The sequence below is a fragment of the Caenorhabditis remanei genome, chromosome III, assembly GCF_010183535.1.
Source record: "Caenorhabditis remanei strain PX506 chromosome III, whole genome shotgun sequence".
In the NCBI taxonomy this organism is placed as follows: domain Eukaryota; kingdom Metazoa; phylum Nematoda; class Chromadorea; order Rhabditida; family Rhabditidae; genus Caenorhabditis; species Caenorhabditis remanei.
The window spans coordinates 13075813-13094272 of NC_071330.1; the positions used below are offsets into that span (position 1 = coordinate 13075813).

The following is an 18460-nucleotide window of genomic DNA, read 5'->3' on the forward strand; positions in this document are numbered from 1 at the left end:
GCTGCTCAACCTCTTTTTCTACACAACCCGTGTTGAAAATTTGAAGAAATGAATTCATTTGAAGAATGAAAAAGTTCTATAATTATTTCCCCCGTGAACTCCTATTTCCCTATTTCTGAAACAAAAACCAATGAATGGCTTGAAAACCGTGTTTTTTCACCTAGTGATCTAGTTGAGACCTATTCTAACAAAAAAAAATAGACGGGCATTGCGAGGGGAAAATTTCTGATCTTTTGGTCCAAGTTCGAAGAAAATCGGTTCAGTAGGAAGGGCGGTAGGATCGGCGACAGACAAACAAACATACAGCCGTTTGCGTTTGTTAATAGTAAAGATTTTATTTTCTCCACGTGTCTTTTCCAACCGCGCTCTATTGAAATCATACGAAAATTCACAATCAGACGGAGCGCCATTACAACCCAAATAAGAAAGATAACTCACTGTTCTTCATGTTGCTCATTGCTCCCAATCCTGTCTTCTTGCAAGCTTCTTTGAAAGTATTCGTTCGAACAACGGTCAGTTTTTGTTTCGATTGAATTTTCGAATTGATTCGATCGATAAATCTTTCGTAATGTTGAGAAAAAGAGAAAACAAGTGGCAAATGCCACGTAGAGGTCACAAAAAAGATTTTGGGAACTTTTCGAGTATTCCACGTGGCTGCTTGACCTTTCAATTTTTACTTTTTTGAAAAACATTTTTTGACGCGTGGAAGTCGTGGAACCTTCTGAAGCTCGTATCTTGACTGAAAATGGTCAGAGAAAACCCAAATTTTGTGGTAAGAGTGACAAGAAAGTTTCAATCAATTCTAGAATCACGAAGTTGTTTACGACTGTCCTTTTGCGAAGAGAACAAGGAAAGAGAACGACAATTATTAGCTCGGCACAGTTCTTACAACTGCGCTCCACCAAAATCATCTTGAAAAATGTCTCTTTTTCTCTGAGTCTCTCAATTTTGCGCGCAATTTTCTTCGGTTTCGGTAGAGCGCGGTTGCAAGAGGCGTGCCGTGCGTGTAGCATAAATTCAAAACTTTTATTTCAGAAAGTTTATGTAAGAATAAAGTATTTTATTGAAAAATTTAGAAAGAATTCAGTTAAATTCGAAGAATCGACATCCTTTCATACTGCCTTCCGAGGGAATCTGAAACATATAATGTCCTTTTTGATCTTCCCACCACACGATAAAACATCTGTTCAGGTCTGGTCTTACATTACTGAAGTAACAAATTCAAGAAGACTACCGTTCTGCAAACAAAAATTAACAATCAATTTCAGAAGCACCATCGATGAAAATTATGTAGAACCACTCAATAATCCTTAAAAATATCAAATGAAAGAGAAGAAAGAGGAATGGCAGCAAAAAAGAGAACAGATATAAATACAAAAAGGGTTACTGTAAGACATTTTTTTTAATTGGGCATCACTTTTAAGACTTCCGATTCCAAAGTGTCCGATAGCTGAAAAATGTTGGTTGAGAGATTTCTGCAACACAAAATGAGGATGCTAACCAACAGTACTGGATATAAATGTACTTTGAGGGTGTGGAACGGAGTCACTGATAGTCCCACTGGGTAAATTTTGTATGAATTATACAAATCAAAACTAGATCGTCATTTTTGTAGTTGATGGTTTTTTGGTAGGACCACTCTCCCAAAAGTTACAGCTTATCAAAGTGAACAGTTCGGAAATCCCACAATTAGGCACCTAATGTGCGAGATTCGCCGATCTGTAACTTTTTAGAGAGTGCTCGTACAAAAAAGTTGTCAACTTTAAAAATCCATTCAAAATTTGCTGTGTGGGACAAATCAGTAACGCCGTGACACGCTCTGAAAATTGATATAGTAAGAACTCCATCCACAGTAAGAACTACAGTATGATCCATCTTCATAGTACTACTTACAGTTACAGTAAGACTTACAGTGAGATCTACAACTACAGTACTACTCCAGGTTACTGTAAAAAAAAGAATGCAGGAAAGCTACAGTAACCTTGATCCTGGATCCAATGAAAATTCTGAGAAAACACACATAAAAACATTGCTAGATTCATCTATACAAAAACAAAATGCCCGTACAAAGAAAATTATGAAATTATGACAATTGAAAAAAGTATTACAATGAAACAATTAAACAAATGAATTATATCGGCGGATCCTTCATGATCGCTTTCTTGATTCCCGCTTGGAACATTTTGACGGATCCCTGAAAAAAGAGAATTCTAAAAACGCCACCGACACGCCAGCCACAAACTCACCAACAGCCTATCTCCATACATCTGTCGTTGTGCTGGTGTCAATTTGGAGTTTGCGTCGGAGAACTCTTTCGAGAAGGTTTTCAGATGAATCTCCATTTCTTCGATTGCCGAATCGACGAATTCATCGGAATGAGGTCTCGACGGTTCTTTGATTGGAGTAGTAGTTGGAACATGCTTCTGATTGTTGAACAATTCCATTGTCAACATCACTTTCGATGGTTTTGAAGAGGGACGTCTGGAATTTCAGAGTTTAGATTAGATTGGGGGATTATAATAGCTCGGCACAGTTCTTACAACTGCGCTCCACCGAAATGCCCTTGAAAAATGTATATTTTTCTCTGAGTCTCTCAATATGACACACTATTTCCTTTGATTTCGGTAGAGCGCGGTTGTAAGAAGCATATCGTGCTAATATAAGCATAAAAAAGAGAAAATTCGGGCGAAAATTAAGGTAATTTTCCGGTTAAATGAGTAGGAAACAAGTCACAGACAGAAATGGTACACGTTGGGAAAAAAATTTGCACAGTTGGATATACAGATTGATAGAGAGACATCTGAAATCTATTACCTGAACCCCAGGATATCTTAAAATCATACTTGCAAACCGGGCCAGCTCGTAACTCACTTCAAACTCAATATTATATCAGACATTTTGGTATATTTTTCAGCTCATAATATTGAGTTTTAAGAGAGTTACGAGCTGGCCCTGTTTGCAAGTATGATTCTAAAATCTCCAGGTTTAGGTAATCAATTTCCGATGTCTGTCTATCAATCTGTATATCCGGATGTCCAAATTTTCTCCAACGTTGACCATTTCTGTTTGTGACCTGTTCCCTACTCATCTAACCGGAAAATTGGCTCAATTTTCGGCCAAATTTTCCATTCTTTGGGAAAAATTTAGCGAAAATATTTTCAAGACAACAAATTTCAGCAAAACAGAATCGTCTTACGTTCGACTTGATATAAAAAATGTTATGGGTATGCAGCGTTTTTCAGATTCGTTTTCAACGGAAAGAAAAAGTTTTTTTCCAAAATTATTTAAAACTCACGTCAAAAAACCAGAGGACGATGTATTCATAGTATCCATCGTCTCTCCATTCCATCCACCTCGCAGTACAATAAACTCTTTCTTTGGCTCTTTTTCTACCCATCCATTGGATTCAATGCCAGAATCCATCGAGTCGAATGTACTGAAAATAACGAAAATTCATATAAATCTGTCCCTAGTTCGGATCGATTCTTCCCGGCTTTCATAATTTCGGTGATCAACTCTTTTTTTAAGTGCAAAAATATGCTGAAAATTATACGAAAATCTCATATACTCTGATTGTGAGCTGGAAAGGAGGACTGATGTCATATTTTTCATTTCAGATTCCAATACTTCAGAAAATTTTACAAAAAACTTTCAGCATTGGAGCATATTCTAAAAATCACTCTAATAACTATACCATTCCCGTCCTCCTGACTCAAAATGTGCTTTTTGATGAGACAGTTTTTCCACACAGCCGTGTAGTCCTCTCGGACAATGTTTCTGTAAAATTTCTAGTTTTCTCATTTTTTCAAACACAATTTCGTAGTTTTTCAACATATATCACAAAAAATAGAAAGAAAACTACGAACAGTTTTTGGAAAAAGTGAGAAAACAAGGAAGGGAGCAAAACTTTTCTTGTCCGAGAGGACTACACGACAGCGTGGAAAAACTCTTCCACCAAAAAGCTCATTTTGAGTCAGGAAAACGGGAATAGTAGTTATTAGAGCGATTTTTAGCACATGCGTCAATGATAAAAGTTTATTGAAATTGTCTGAAATATCGGAATCTGGAATAAAAAAAAATGGCTTCAATGTTCCTTTTCAGCTCATAATATTGATTTTCAAGCGAGGAGTTGCCCCGATTCCCAAAATACTCAATACTCACTTCATCGTGGCCACCGGTATCGGTTGTCTCGGCGCAACCGATGCGAACTGCTTCTTCTGGAGAAAACTTGCGTAGCGGGGCGGATTCGCGGATTTCGTGGTGGCAGTTAGTTGCTCAGCGACCGCTTTCCTCGCTATAAAACGTTTCCCCACATAAAGGGGCGGGACTTGTCGGTTTGCAGGTGACGGGAATGGCGTCTTATCGTATACATATTCTTCGGGCTCCGACTCCACGGGCTCCGCCTCCTCGTGCTCATCCTTCTCTCGAGCCTCCGGAAAATACGGAACTCTTTCCGGTTGTTTCTGAATCTCAGAAGACAGATCATATTCTGAAATTCTTGGCTCAAAATCCATCTCCCCCTCTTCTTCTTCTTCCTCTGAATAATACGGTACCGGTTTCGGTGCTCCGCCCATTGCCACATAAAGAGTTTTCGCGTCGACTCCAGAAACTTTCGTCAATTTTGGCTTCTTGGCAGGAGTACCGTACACTTTTCGGCAGTAGTACGGTACGGGTTTTCGAGGTGGATCAATTCTGGTCCCAATTTCGGGCGGTCTGAGAACCTGACGTGGAATCTTTGGTGCTTCTGACGTCGTGGGAACATCAGAATCCCCAATTCTCGGATAGTATGGCACACGTTCTCGAACAAGTGTGGTTTTTGGCACCGTGCTAGCCAGTGTCAAGGCTCCAGAATCCTCAAATCTCTCCGGTTTTTGTTCTGTGACGACGTCAAGAGCGGGATGATCGTACGCCACATACGGTACCGTTTCGACTGTTCTAGAAGGGCGCACTTGCTCAAAGTATGCCGGAACCTTGTTGTGATCTGTTTTAAACTTGCGAAAAACGGTTTGCGGAATCGTCGTCGGCGCTTCTGAATCCCCAATTTCCGGATAGTATGGGACACGTTCCCGGATGGTTTTAACTATGAGCTGTGTCGGTTTTGACATTTTTGGCACCGTCATAGCCTGTTTTAAGACTCCAGAATCCTCAAATCTCTCCGGTTTTTGCTCTTTTTCCTGAATTTTCGGCGGTGACGTCACTGACAATTTCTCCGGTTTTTGCTCTTCCTGTGCTCCAGAATTCAGCGGAGCCTCCAGAATCCTTTCAAAAGACGTCGGCTCGTCCCTTGTCGGTTTCTCATCGATTTCGAGGTCTTCTGAAACAAAATCCATCGGTTCCAGTTTCACTTCCGTCTCCGCATCCTCGTTGTTTTCTGAATCCTCTTCCTTCTCCGCAATTCTTTTTCTCCTTCTATGATCCTCTACTCGTTTCCCATATTCAAGTTCTGTGAAATATTGATAACGGAGCTTTTCATTCGGAAAGTACGGTGGTGGTTCGTTCGGCGATTGTTTCGCGGCGAGGCTGCAAGAAATTGGAATTTTTAAAAATAAGGTGTTTTCGGTCTAACTAACAAAGGAAGTACTTTTAGAAAATGTTTGAGAATTTTCTGAAAATTGACTTATAGGTAGTTTCGACCATTCTAAATACGATGGTAGCAAAATCTTTTGCCCATTCCAGCTCCGGAGATCAAAAAACTTTTGCCCTCCGCAAGATTTCACACTCTTGTCAGTCCCTAACTAGTAAGGGCAGTAATTTTCCGCAGCTTCGGCGGCTAACTAGGGAAGGTCATTGACTCGGTCTGGAGTTACGAGTCGTGACCAATATTATTGGAAAGCTGAGAAAACGCTTATTCCGAATATATATTCAGTTTTTGCCCTCGAGGCATGGTATTCGAGAAAAACGAGGTCAAAGTTTCGGAAAAAGTGGCAAATCATTGCCTTTCTGAAACGCGAAATTTTTTTGCAGTTTCCGCGTGTTAAAAAGGCAATAATTTGTATTTTTCTAACGTTAACCTTGTTGTTCTTGAATACCAGACCTCGAGGGCAAATACTGAATATATATTTGGAATCAGGGTGTTCTCAGCTTTCCAATGATATAGGTCACGACCGATATCCCCAGACCGAGTAAGTGAGGACAAGAGTGCGAAATCTCGCGGAGCTCGTTTTTTGAGCTCCGGAACAGAAATAGGCGAAAGATTTTGTTACCATCGTATTCAGAATAGTCGGGACTACCAATGAGTCAATTTTCCGCAAATTCTCAAACATTTTCTAAAAGTAGTTCCCTTGTAAGGAATCGAATGGAGACAGATGCTATCTTACAGCAATTTTTCGCAGATATCTTACTGGAACATCTCTCTCACCTATTTCCCTTTCACCTATCTGTTTGATCTCTTATTTGGAACACGATCCCTTTCTCCGTTATTCAGCTTCTCAGATAGCCTACTGGATGGCTGTCAAAACAATTTCTTCCTATTTTTATTGAATTCTAATTTATTCTTGTTCCAAAGGTAAGTATTTTCTCTATTTTTAAAGATTTTGGTATACTTTTTTCAACAAAAAGTCATCTGTTTTTTCAGATGATTTCCCGTCTGACACTTTTGTCTCAACTGCAATACGGAGTTGATCAATCAAGTAGTTATAGTCAGACTGCAGGTTAGTGATTATTTTGAACATTCAGGGTATTTATTATTAAGGTGACTGCATTTGGAGCAGGAGATGTCGGCAAGTCCCGTATTCTAATGGATATGCATCTCATAAATCTCATTAATGAGATGCTAACTAAGGAATGGTCAGGACTGACTTTGGATTTCAGCAAGGAGACCTAGCAGAATCTAAAGACAATCGAATTCTGATGGAAAATCAGTTTTCAAAAATTGCTGACGACCCTCCAGAATCCAGATATTCTGGTCTGAAAATCCAAATTTAATACATACCAAATTTAGCTGTATTTCCCCCGGGGTGGAAAATTGAGCAAATCACATGTATTAAACTTGGTTTTTCAGACCAGAAGATTCTGGAGGGTCGTCAGCAATTTTTGAAAACTGATTCTCCATCAGAATTCGATTGTCTTTCGATTCTGCTAGGTCTCGTTGCTGAAATCCAAAGTCAGTCCTGACCATTCCTTAGTAAGAAAAGTCAAAAACCCAGCTCTTCCGTTTGGGGACAATATCATGTCGTTTTTTTTTCAGATTCTCCAAAGGACCAGGCAAAAAGGAGATTCGACTCTATCAGCCCTGAAAACCCCTTCATCGGTGGTATGCATTGACATGCGCATTCTCATCATTGAGAGTCACAATGCCACTCTCCTCAACACGAGCTTCGACGACAAGGAAAACAAGATCAATGGGTCAGACCCCAGAGTATTGAATGGTACGATAGGAGTTGTTTTCGCCATTTCCCCTCCGTCTGGAACAGTGGCCTCCATTTCCGTCAGGTAAGTTCTGGTACAGATCCATAAAAATAGAAAAAAAACATATACAGACTGGAGAACGGCAACGAATACAAAATTCGGCAGATTCGGACGAACGGGGCTCTGTATTGGCCATTCCGTCCGTGCTACGCAACAACATTCCACAAGGTACAAGGAATGATACTCAGCCACGTGTTCATCGACACACAATGATGGATGGAATGTTTAATGTGGGCAGCAGCAGAGTTCGAGCGGCTAAAGGCCTACACATTGTAGGACCAACACCAAGAAATATCAGGTACAACCGCAAAGTACTTGAACAACAGCGGAAGATTGAAGCTGACAGCATAATTCCACTTGTTTGAATAATTTGAATAAATGTTTTCACATATCTCAGATCCCATCTATAGATCGATACTCCCAAGAGAGACGCCCTCGTTAGTGCGAAAACGAAAAAGATCTATTTTTGAAAAAAATAAACTTTGACTATTTCTTAAAATGGAAATTTTTGAACTTTCTATTAGCTCGGCCCAGTGCTTACAACTGCGCTCCACTGAAATTCCCTTGAAAATCCGAATGTCCAGATGTCCTTACCTCGCTGCTTTCTCTGCTCTCTTCGCCGCCGCAATTCTATCTCTTTTTCTGATATATTTCACACGTGGTCGTATTCCTTGTGGTCTGCAAAATCGCCGTTTTTAGCATTTTTATTGAGAAATTAATTGGAATCTCGAGATTTTTTTATCCGATTGGGTCGAAAATTTGAGTTTTAGCTAAAAATTCGAAATTTCAGCTCAAAATTGTCCAAGTATTGCAATTTTTGAGTAAAAAACCATGATTTCTCACATATTTCAAGTTAAAAATCGTAGTTTTTCACTAATTTCCAGATATTTTAGCGGAAAAATGATAATATTCTATTAGTTCTAGCTCAAAATTCTAAAACATTGTAATTTTTCAGAAATTTGATAATTTTTATTCGAAAAACTGCAAATTTCCACCTATTTTGATTTAAAAATCAACTAATTTTAACTGAAAAAAACGAGGTTTTCTCTCAAAATCTGTCAAATATTATAATTTATCTGAAATTTCCATCTTTTCCCTCCCAACAAGAACTGACAAATACGGGAATCTATCACTATTCGATGCGGTCGCCTCGATTCTCTCCCTTTTCTTCGCCATTTCATGCATCTGATTGAGTAAATTCGTATTCTGTCGTCGTGTCTTCTCAGATAAATGAATCCCCTCATCTACACTTTCATCTCCTCCGTTTCGTCCTCTCCGTCCAATCGAAAAACCATTTCCAGCCGCAAATTTGATGGATCTTGTTCTGGTGAGAACAACACTGGCGACTGATTCAAACTCTGCGAGTACTTCATCTTCAACCGGGTGGTTCAGAGCAAAATAGAGCTCCATTTTGGTCTTTTTATCGTATGGTAGGTACTGTATATTCTCCATTAGGTCCTCCACGAAACTGAAATAATATTGATTGAATTTCGAAAGTAAGTTAGTATAGATTTTCGACTTCTCTCTCCTTGGCTTAGAAACCCAAATCTAGGCTATCAAACACATATATTTAGAATCAGCATGTCAAGACGCTTCGAATGAGTATAATCATGACTATTTTCTGAAAATTTCGAATTTGGGTGTCAGAAAACTACCGTAACTCAATGAGTTTTCATCCAAATTGCATAAAATGTATATTTTCAGATTCAGCGTGACGAGAGCTTTCAGAAAAGTATAATCATGACCAGGTTGGTCCCACCACAAAACTACGGTATGCGCCTTTAAATTGGGTTACGGTAGTTTTCGTGGTGGGAGCCAACTTGCATCGAATCGGGGCATGATTATACTTTTTCTGAAAGCTCTCGATGCGCTGAATCGGATACTGTAGGTATGGTGACCGAAGCTTGGGTTTCTAGGCCACCAGGAGTGATTTTCTAGGCGGCGGCTTCAATTTTTAGTGTTTTTGGTTGCTTATTTTTGTGTTTTTCGCAGTTTTCAATTCGTAATATCACATTTCAAAGCCAATTTCCAGAAATTTGAAATTTGAAATTTTGATATGTTATGCAAAGGCGCTCTACCGAACAAACCCATTTTTGGTCTTTATTTTGAAAATATCAGTATTGAAAAATTTCTAAAAACCTCAAAAACTTCTGATCTTTTGGTCAAATACATTTTCTACGGTATGCGCCTTTAAAATGGGATACTGTAGTTTTCGTGTTGAGACCCAAAACTCACTGTTCACTCAAACTCTGCCAACTTCTATCAGTGTGTACATGTGACATGAATTGTTTCCAGAATACCCATCCATTCATTTTCTGATTTATCCGTTTTCCATTACTTCGATACAGAATATATTGCCACATTTGACCGTCCTCTTCCGTAGAGTACGGTCTAGTGTCATTCGATGTATTCGGTGGTTTCAAAGTGGATAATTTGTTAATTGATGAGATTCCAATTATCGATTTATACGGGCGGGATTGAAGGACAATAGGGTTTGGACACAATGGATACTCAGAGATCATTCCTTCTTCATCCAATTTCACATTCACTCGATCGGACAATCTGAAAATGTGAAATATGGTGATTTTCAAGTCAAAACGCCTGAAAATGAGAAAAAACTGGCTAAAACTAATAAAAAACCACTTCCTAAGGTAGTTTTCAGTGAAAAATCCTTATTTTCAGATTAAAAATTATCAAAAATGAACCAAGATGAGGTTGAAATTGATAACGGAACTTAGAGACTGTAAAACCACATTTTTCAGCTCAAAATCCTCTCAAGACAATCTAAAAATCTGAAAATCAGGCATTTTAGCTGAAAAACGCAGAAAAATCGTCGAAAATTACCGAAAAAACCTTGATTTCTTACTGAAACAAGAAACCCTGCAAACAGTGACTTCTGAGTTCAAGAATTGCTAAAATTTGTTGAAAATCAACGAAAATAGATGAACAATGAGGCTTCCGGCTTAAAAACAAAAAGAATTCGCAAAAATCGTTGAAAAAAAAAAGACTTTCTCTGTAAAAAAATTGATAGAAATTCAAGTTTTTGTGTAAAAATGGCCAAAAATTACCTAAATATGATTTTTTTTTCGATTTTCAAAACCCAAAACTCACTCTTTTCTAAATTCCTCAGGTACTGCATATTCCAAATGAAAGTACAATGCCGCTTTCGTCTCAATGTCGAATGGCATTCGATGGAGATTCGGAAGAAGAATTCGCAAGTATCTGCAGAGAAAAAAGGTATGTCTGTGTGTCCGTTTGTCCGGATGTCCAGAACTCAAAATTTGAAAAATGTCCTATTTTCCTTTTTTTCTGATTTCTGTGCATCTTTTTTGCTGATTTTCAGTCATTTCTAAAGTTTATTCAGACTTTTTAGCTTTGTCCATTTTCTGTCTGTCTGTGTGTCCGGATCTTCAGATTTCCATTTTTTTCACATAATTTTGAAAATTCTAATCTGTCCGGATATTTGTTTGTCCGGATGTCTCCAGAACTCAAAAATTCGAAAAATGGTTCAGATGTCTGTAAAAATGCCGTATTTTCCCTTCCTTTCTAATTTCGGTGCATCTTTTTTTGCTGATTCCCAGCCGAATTTTTTTCAGATTTCCAGTGTTTGTGCATTTTTTTGTCTGTCTGTCTGTCTGTGTGTCCAGATGTCTCTTTTTTCTCAGATCTTGCTATAGGCTTAGGTTTCTAGGTATTTACAACCGGAATTTCTGTTATTTTAAAACAAATTCAGTCGGATTTCTGTCTGTGTGTCCAGATGTCCACATTGAAGTCAAAAAATTGAAAACATTTGTGTATGTCTGTCTATGTGTCCGGATGTCCGGATCACATCTTCATCTGTAATTCCAGACTTTTGAGATCCGAAAATCTCCAATTTTTTATCGAGTTTTCAGAAAAACAGTCCCTTCGGATTTCTTTTTTTGCAGATTTCTCGAATTTTTCAGTCCATTTTCCATTCTCTTTTCCGATCCATCTGTCCCTCCCTCCGTCCAATCCAGATGTCTCACCTAGCCTTATAAGTCTCTGGTACTCTGTGTCCGCCCGTCTTCTTCTCGTGTTTCTTTCGAAACTCTTCCCAAAATTTCTTCGAATTCGTCAAAATCTCTCCTGTTTTTATCTGATCAACTATGAATTGCCACATCATTCCATCATCGAATTCCGTGAATTTCATTGATTTATTTGACTCCGCCTCTTCTTCTTCTTCTTCATTTTCACTATCCGGATGTACAATATCCCAATGATGAAGTAGGAGACTTCCCGTAATAATTCCAGTCTCATTGAATTCCACTTCGAATTTTTCAATTAGTTTTTCACGGAGAGATGCGTCGACGACTCGAATGTCCAATGCATAGTATAAATCCACTTTCTCTTCCAGTGTCAGATTCGGATATTCGTGAAGTTTTCGACAGAAATGCATAAAACTGAAAATATAGAGAGAGTTTCAGAGTTTATAAAGGGGCGGGGCTTAATCTCCAGACATCCGGAGAAACAGACAGACAGAGAGAAAACCGAGAAAACAATATTTTTTGCAATGTTCCTGCTGACATCCGGATATCCGGACAAACAGACACACAGACAGACAGATATACTGAAAATGTCTAGATTTTCTTCTAGAAAACCTCGGTTTTTGAGTGAAAATTGTTCTAAAATCTCCAAAAAATTCCAAAATTATAGAGATAAATTCAAAACTATTGATTTTTTACCGAAATTTACCGGTAATTTACCGGTAAATCGGCGTTTCGGTAAATATTTTTGGTAAAAATTTACCGGTAATTTACCGGTAAATTTCGGTAAATTTTTACCGGAACGTTCCGGAAATTCACACTGTTGTCAGTCCAAAAACCGCTCTAAATTCTCAAAAGTGGCCGAACTTTTTCTATTTCGAGTTTCTAGGCCGGAGTTCAAAAATCTACATTTCTTAACCGTACAAACGCTTGGCAAATACTCATTTACTCCCATTACTCTTTTACTACCATTTACTCATTTACTACAGTTTGCTCATTTACTACTATTACTCTTTTACTACTTTTTACTCATTTACTACTTTTGAGCGATATGCTGGGATTCAGTTTTCACCACTCTCTTAGGCTTAGGTTTCTTAGAAATTCGGAAAAAATTGACGAAAACGCTTATTCATCGTATCTGTCAATTGTTTTCCGAATTTCTAAGAAACCTAAGCCTAAGAGAATGGTGAAAAGTGAAGTAGTAAATGAGCAAACGGTAGTAAATGAGTAGGTAGTAAATGAGTATTTGCCCAAACGCTTCCCTAGAAAATTAAAACAATAAAAGGTTCGGCCAACAGCACTGACCAATTTAGAGCATTTATTTGGCTGAAAATTAGCTTGAGAATTTTTTCTGCTAAACGCGTCGCTTATTCTCGATTTTTTGATTTTTTTCTTTCAGAATTTCGTCTTTCTGATTATTCTTCGATTTTTGAAGAAATTTTTGATGCTTTTGAACAATTTTTGCTCGAAAACTCAGTTTTTTTAGCAGAAAATCAAGGTTTTTTTCGTTTTTAGGTTGTTTGTCTGTCTATCATAGTGAAACGAGCACTTTCGCTTCGAAAATCTTTGAAAATCGTAGTTCTCTCTTCGATAGTCTGTCTGTCTGTTTGTCCGGGTGTCCGAACTATCTGTTTTTAACATGAACAAATGACTATTCGACAGGTGTTCTCAACCTCAAAAGTCAAAATAAATTGAAATGTTTCTGATTTTCAAGTTTTGAGAATTTCGAGGGGTTTTCGGACTGAAAATAGGTTTTTTGGAATTTTTTGGAGATTTTTGAACAATTTTTGCTCAAAAACCGAGGTTTTCTAGCAGAAAATCTGGAAATTCACAGCCTGTCTGTCTCTCCGTTCGGATATTTGTTTGTCAGCAGAAATTTTAAACTTTTAAAGGTTTCTCACTGTAAAAAAAAGTATTTTTCAGAGTTTTCTTTCTGACAGGCTGTCTTTCTGTTTGTCCTGATGTCCAAACTCTTCGTTTTAACTTGAACATATGACTATTCGCCATTAAAGGTGTTTTCAAGCTCAAAAGTCAAAAATTCTGATTTTTCCAGTGAAATTTTCCAGCAAATTCCCTCCCATTTCGTATCTAAACTCACTGTTGTTTGTGTGCATGTGAATCCCTACTGGATCCTGTCAATTCTCTACACTTTTCCCATAAATCCCTGGAATTCAACTCGACTCTTCTCTTCGCAACTCGTCCTTCTCTCAATGGGTTTTTCGATCGACACAGTGAGAGAATGAAATGAAATATCGATTGACTTTCTTCCGGAGTAAAGTATTCCAACGATTTACGGGCACTCACTTCATCTTTTTTCTGTATTACTCGTTTCATATATGCACGTTTTGATCGGGAAGGTGGCGAAGACGAGGAGCAAGAGGATGTTGGCACGTCTGAAATTTAAAAAATTTCAATTTCTGTCCGCGGCGCGGTCGCGTTGCGTGTTCGCTGTTTATCAGATATTTGAATTTTCGGTTTTTGAGGTGCGGCGCGGTCGCGTGCGCGTCCGATTCTCAATGGAGCGCATTTTCTACCTTCAAAATCGTCGTCATCAGATTGTGAATCCAAACGAATCGAAATGAATTCGTCACGTTTAACAGGTTTCGGTTGTCGTTTTGGTCTGCTACTGGCCATTGCTGAAAGGGGAAATATTGAGGAATAGTCACAGAAAATAGCAATTTTCAGCACAAAACTGGTTTTTTAAATAGAAAAATCCCTGAAAACTGGTAAAAATTACGTCGAATTTGAAAATAGGTGGTTTGTGTGAATTTCCGGCGTAAATCGACAATTTTTTTTCCAGATTTTTATAAAAATTGGTTTCTTTTCTGAAAAAAAAGTTTCGGGATGGAAATTTTCAGATTTTTAAGATTAAAATAGGTCTGATTATGGGAAAATTGGGAAAATCGGGTAAAAATACGTCTAATCTAGGACAAATTTGAAAACAGATGGTTAGTGTGTGGATTTACGGCGTAAATCGGCACTGGAAATTTTTTTCAGAAATTTACAAAAATTGCATTTTTTGTGAAAAAAATCAATTGTCATCATGGGAAATGTTCAATTTTGAGTAGTTTTTCAAATCATGTTCAAAATTAGTAAAATTCTTCTCTTTTTTTCAAAAATTAGAAAAAAAATTAATAATAGATCGCTGCCACTAATCGAAAAGGGACATCGATTTTTGTTAGTTTTTGCTTTCAATCTCTCGAATAAATATATTTCTTTTCAAATTTAACTAATTTTCAATTTTTCAAAATTCCATGATTTTGTTGTTTTTTTCTTTTTTTCCTCGACATTTTCTAAAAAATTTATTTTCAACTTCAAGAATCACAAGAAAATCTTTAGAATTCCGTAAAAATCCGAAAAATCGAAGAAACAAGTCGAAAAACTATCGGAAAAAATTTTAAGCGGCCATGGCCGAACTTTTGCAACTTCGGCCACAGGTCCCATGCATGTGTAATAGAGGGTTTTTGATTGTGTAATGGAAAGAACGGGACGGGGGAAATATATTATATGGAAAATGAGAGTAAAATGAGAGAAAACAGATATCGAATTCGTAGCGAAGACGGCCGTGGCCGAATTTTTGCAAACTCGGCCGCGTGAGTGGATTGGACGAATTTTGAGGAAAAAGACGTTAAACTGGGCTAGAAAATAATGAAAATAAGAAGTTTTACTGAAATTTTGAGAAAAATAAAGCAGAAAACGTTTAAATTAGTTATTTTATGCTGGAAATTGAAAATTCTTGCTAGACTGGCGCACATTGGCCGCGTTTTTGAAAACTGGTGAAAATCGTTGTATTTTGAACTTATAAAGTAAGAAATGATAGTGCTAAAGTTAAAATCAAGTTAACAACTGAAAATTCCTGGAAAAATTGTAAAAATCAAGTTATCGATTTTTCCAAGAATAGAATTTCGGAAAAAAAGCGATGGCCGAGGTTTCCGACATTGTCAGGTATGATGGCCGAGTTGGTGTCGGTTCGCGGCCGCGGCGAGCGATGAAAAGGTGCCGTATTGGACATTTGATTTTCTATAATTAATTAATTATAGAAATCTTTTGAAAATCATTTAAAAACTAACATTAGGTTTATTTGTTGCAGGAATGTGATAGATGAGGCCATCTGTAAGAAGAAAACAGAATATAAGATCAGTGTCCTGGTAGAATAGGTTTATTATGACAGAAGAATAAAGATCATAGGGAAAACTCGCTGCTACCAATAACGAATAAGACAGGTTTAGAGTAAGACGGGTTTATTGGATGTAGATTGGAGAGATGGGAATAACTGGGGAGAAGCCTCGATAAAGGGGACGGTCATATTTAAAGTGCTTGTACTGGAATGGGCGGAGCTACTGTGGAGATATGACTACTGCATCTCTCAGGCTCATCAAGTTGGCGGTTGTCAACTTTCTGGCGGCTCGAAGATTTCCAAGGCATGTTTCCGATTCGAGCATCATGTTTCCGGATGGGCTTTGTGGTGGCAGTGCAACACCAGAAGAAGTTGTTGGGGCGGCGGCGATGACGGTTTCATCCGATTCAGGCGCATTTGCACCGATCATCGAAAAAGGGGCTGGGAGTGACAAGTCAGGAAGTGGCGGCGGTTGTTGTTACCGTCAGGTCCCCGAAGACGAATGTCCATTGATTCAAAACGATCCGCTGACAGCGAAGTGACGGCATTTGCAGTTGAGAGTTTGCTGGCGGCTCGATGATTTCCAAGGCAAGTTTCCTTCCTGAATTCGAATATCCATCTCCTCTAAGCGATCCGCAATCGACAGTCAGGGCATCTCCGAGTGCAATCAGATGGCTCGCTGTGGGCTTAGAAGCAGCACGAAGACTCCTCAATCGGGCGCCATTGACGGACTTTCCGAAACTTCCGAAATCCAAATTCTGAAAATAAAATAGCTTGAAAACTGAAGTCACGAGTATTCTGATACTGCTTTGGTGTAACTCAGTCAGATTTTGCTCTAGAAAAACATTAAAGACAGATTCTGAATCCTCACGATGTCAGCTATCTAGTTATCTTAAAATAATTTCGGTCAGATAAGTTTTAGAGCAAAAATTGAAGAAAAAACTTCCACTCACCCTCACGAGTCCAATTACAAGTTCCTATTGCTAAATTTTCGAATAAAAATAAATAGCAGTATTGTATATTTTTTCAACTTGATTCAGAGAAAAATATTTTAAAAATCTGAAGAGCCCGACACAAGGGCTCAGAAAAAGACGACAGAATGAATGAAACGTTTCGATAAAAGCTCCACGGAGAGAGATAAAATGTATGAAGAGACACAGAAAAACAACAAAAATACAAAAGAAATGATTCATTTTCACTTTGAACAGAGTTGTTACACACTCTCCCTCCCATGGCCTAGAAACCCCCACCTGGTGGACTAGAAACCCAAATCTAGACCACCAAACCAATATATTCAAAATCAGCATGTCAAGACGCTTCGAATGAGTATAATCATGGGCGGGCTTAGGAAAACTTTCTAAAAATTGGAAAAATATGAGTTATTGTAGTTATCACTCAGTGTGAGGCTCCCGGGACGATTCGGGATATTTCCCGGGAAGTTTCCCGGGAAATTTCCCGAGAATTTTCCGGGAAATTTTCGGTAAAAATTTCCCGATAGCTTCCCGGGAAATTTCCCGGTTACTTCCCGGGAAATTACCGGGAAATTTTCGGTAAAAATTTCCCGGGAATTTCCCGGGAAATTTCCCGAAATTTATAGTTCCGGGAAGTAAACTTCCCGGGAAATTCCCGGGAAATCTCACTTATGTACAAATCTAACAACCAGGGTTCGATCCCCACTCGTGCCAAAACTTTTTTGTTTTTTGTTTTTGACTTTTTGGTACCATTCTGAAACCATTTCAGAACAAAAAAAAAACATTTTTAGATTACAAGTGTCTATTTTCAGAACAGTCGTTCTCCGAAAAAGCAACTTTGGTCTCCAGATTTTTACCAAAAATTAAAAATGAAATGAAAAACAGCTTTGACACCAGTGGGGTCGAACCATGATTGTCAGATTAGTACCAAAATGTCAAAAACAAAAAACAAAAAAGTTTTGGCACGAGTGGGGATCGAACCCCGGTTGTCAGATTGGTACCCAAAGTAGTTCTCAGTAATTTCCCGAAAAAAATCCCGGATTTCCCGAACTTCCCGAAAATTTCCCGGTATTTCCCGGGAAGTTCGGGAGCTTCCCGGAACTTTACCGGGAAATTTTCGGTAAAAATTTCCCGGTAATTTCCCGGGAAATTTCCCGAAACAGCATTTCCCGGGAAATGTTTCCCGGGAGACTCACACTGTTATCACTGACAAAATTTGAACAATTCTATTTTTCACAACAATTTCAAAAAATTTCACACATTTTGATCCAAAAAAAGGTTGAAAATCTCAAAAACCCAAAAAGGTACAGATTTTCGAAACTTTTCAAAACCCCCGATACTTTCAAACTACAGTAACTCTGTCAGTTTTGCTCCAGTTCTGAAATTTTTATGAAATTGGGAATCAGCATGCCACGACGCTTCGAATGAATATAATTATGACTATTTTCTGAATTTTTCGAAATTGGGGGGTCTAAAACTACCGTAACTCAATGAGCTTTGATCCAAGTGATATGCAATGTATATTTTCAGATTCAGCTCATTGAGAGCTTTCAGAAAAGTATAATCATGCCCCGATTCGGTGAAAGTTGGGTCCCACCACGAAACTACGGTTTGCGCCTTTAAACTGGGTTACTGTAGTTTTCGTGGTGGGACTCAATTAAGAGCTAACACAGGCATGATTATACTTTTCTGAAAGCTCTCAATGAGCTGAATCTGACTCTTTAGGTATGGTGGCCGAAGTTTGGGTTTCTAGGCCACCAGTGGTGATTTTCTATTTTTGAAAGTTTTTTGGATAATTTCCAAGATAATAAAAATTGTATCGGTTTTTATGATTTCCGGTGTCATAATTCGATTAGACCATACGACTATAATAATCGCCCCGCTCTGTACCACGAAAAATTATTTTCCATTCTGTGAAAAATGAAAAGTTTCTCTCTTTTCTCTATTCTCCTCCTTCTCGG

The 18460-nt window shown here is 38.2% G+C and overlaps 2 protein-coding genes across 2 annotated transcripts; one reads left to right on the forward strand and one right to left on the reverse strand.

Moving 5' to 3' along the window:
• Positions 1-2131: 2131 nt before the first annotated feature.
• GCK72_011134 (uncharacterized protein) lies at positions 2132-14045 on the reverse strand (the record flags this gene model as incomplete). The annotated part of the gene is made up of 11 exons (XM_053728243.1): positions 2132-2194; positions 2247-2481; positions 3296-3436; positions 4162-5520; positions 8002-8085; positions 8522-8875; positions 9643-9969; positions 10519-10629; positions 11415-11828; positions 13510-13804; positions 13946-14045. The coding sequence occupies 11 exons, from the start codon at positions 14043-14045 to the stop codon at positions 2132-2134; spliced, it is 3483 nt and encodes a 1160-aa protein (XP_053587820.1).
• GCK72_011135 (uncharacterized protein) lies at positions 4352-7620 on the forward strand (the record flags this gene model as incomplete). The annotated part of the gene is made up of 5 exons (XM_053728244.1): positions 4352-4666; positions 6575-6650; positions 7001-7102; positions 7146-7431; positions 7479-7620. 5 exons carry the CDS (start codon positions 4352-4354, stop codon positions 7618-7620), a joined length of 921 nt encoding a protein of 306 aa, XP_053587821.1.
• Positions 14046-18460: the final 4415 nt, after the last annotated feature.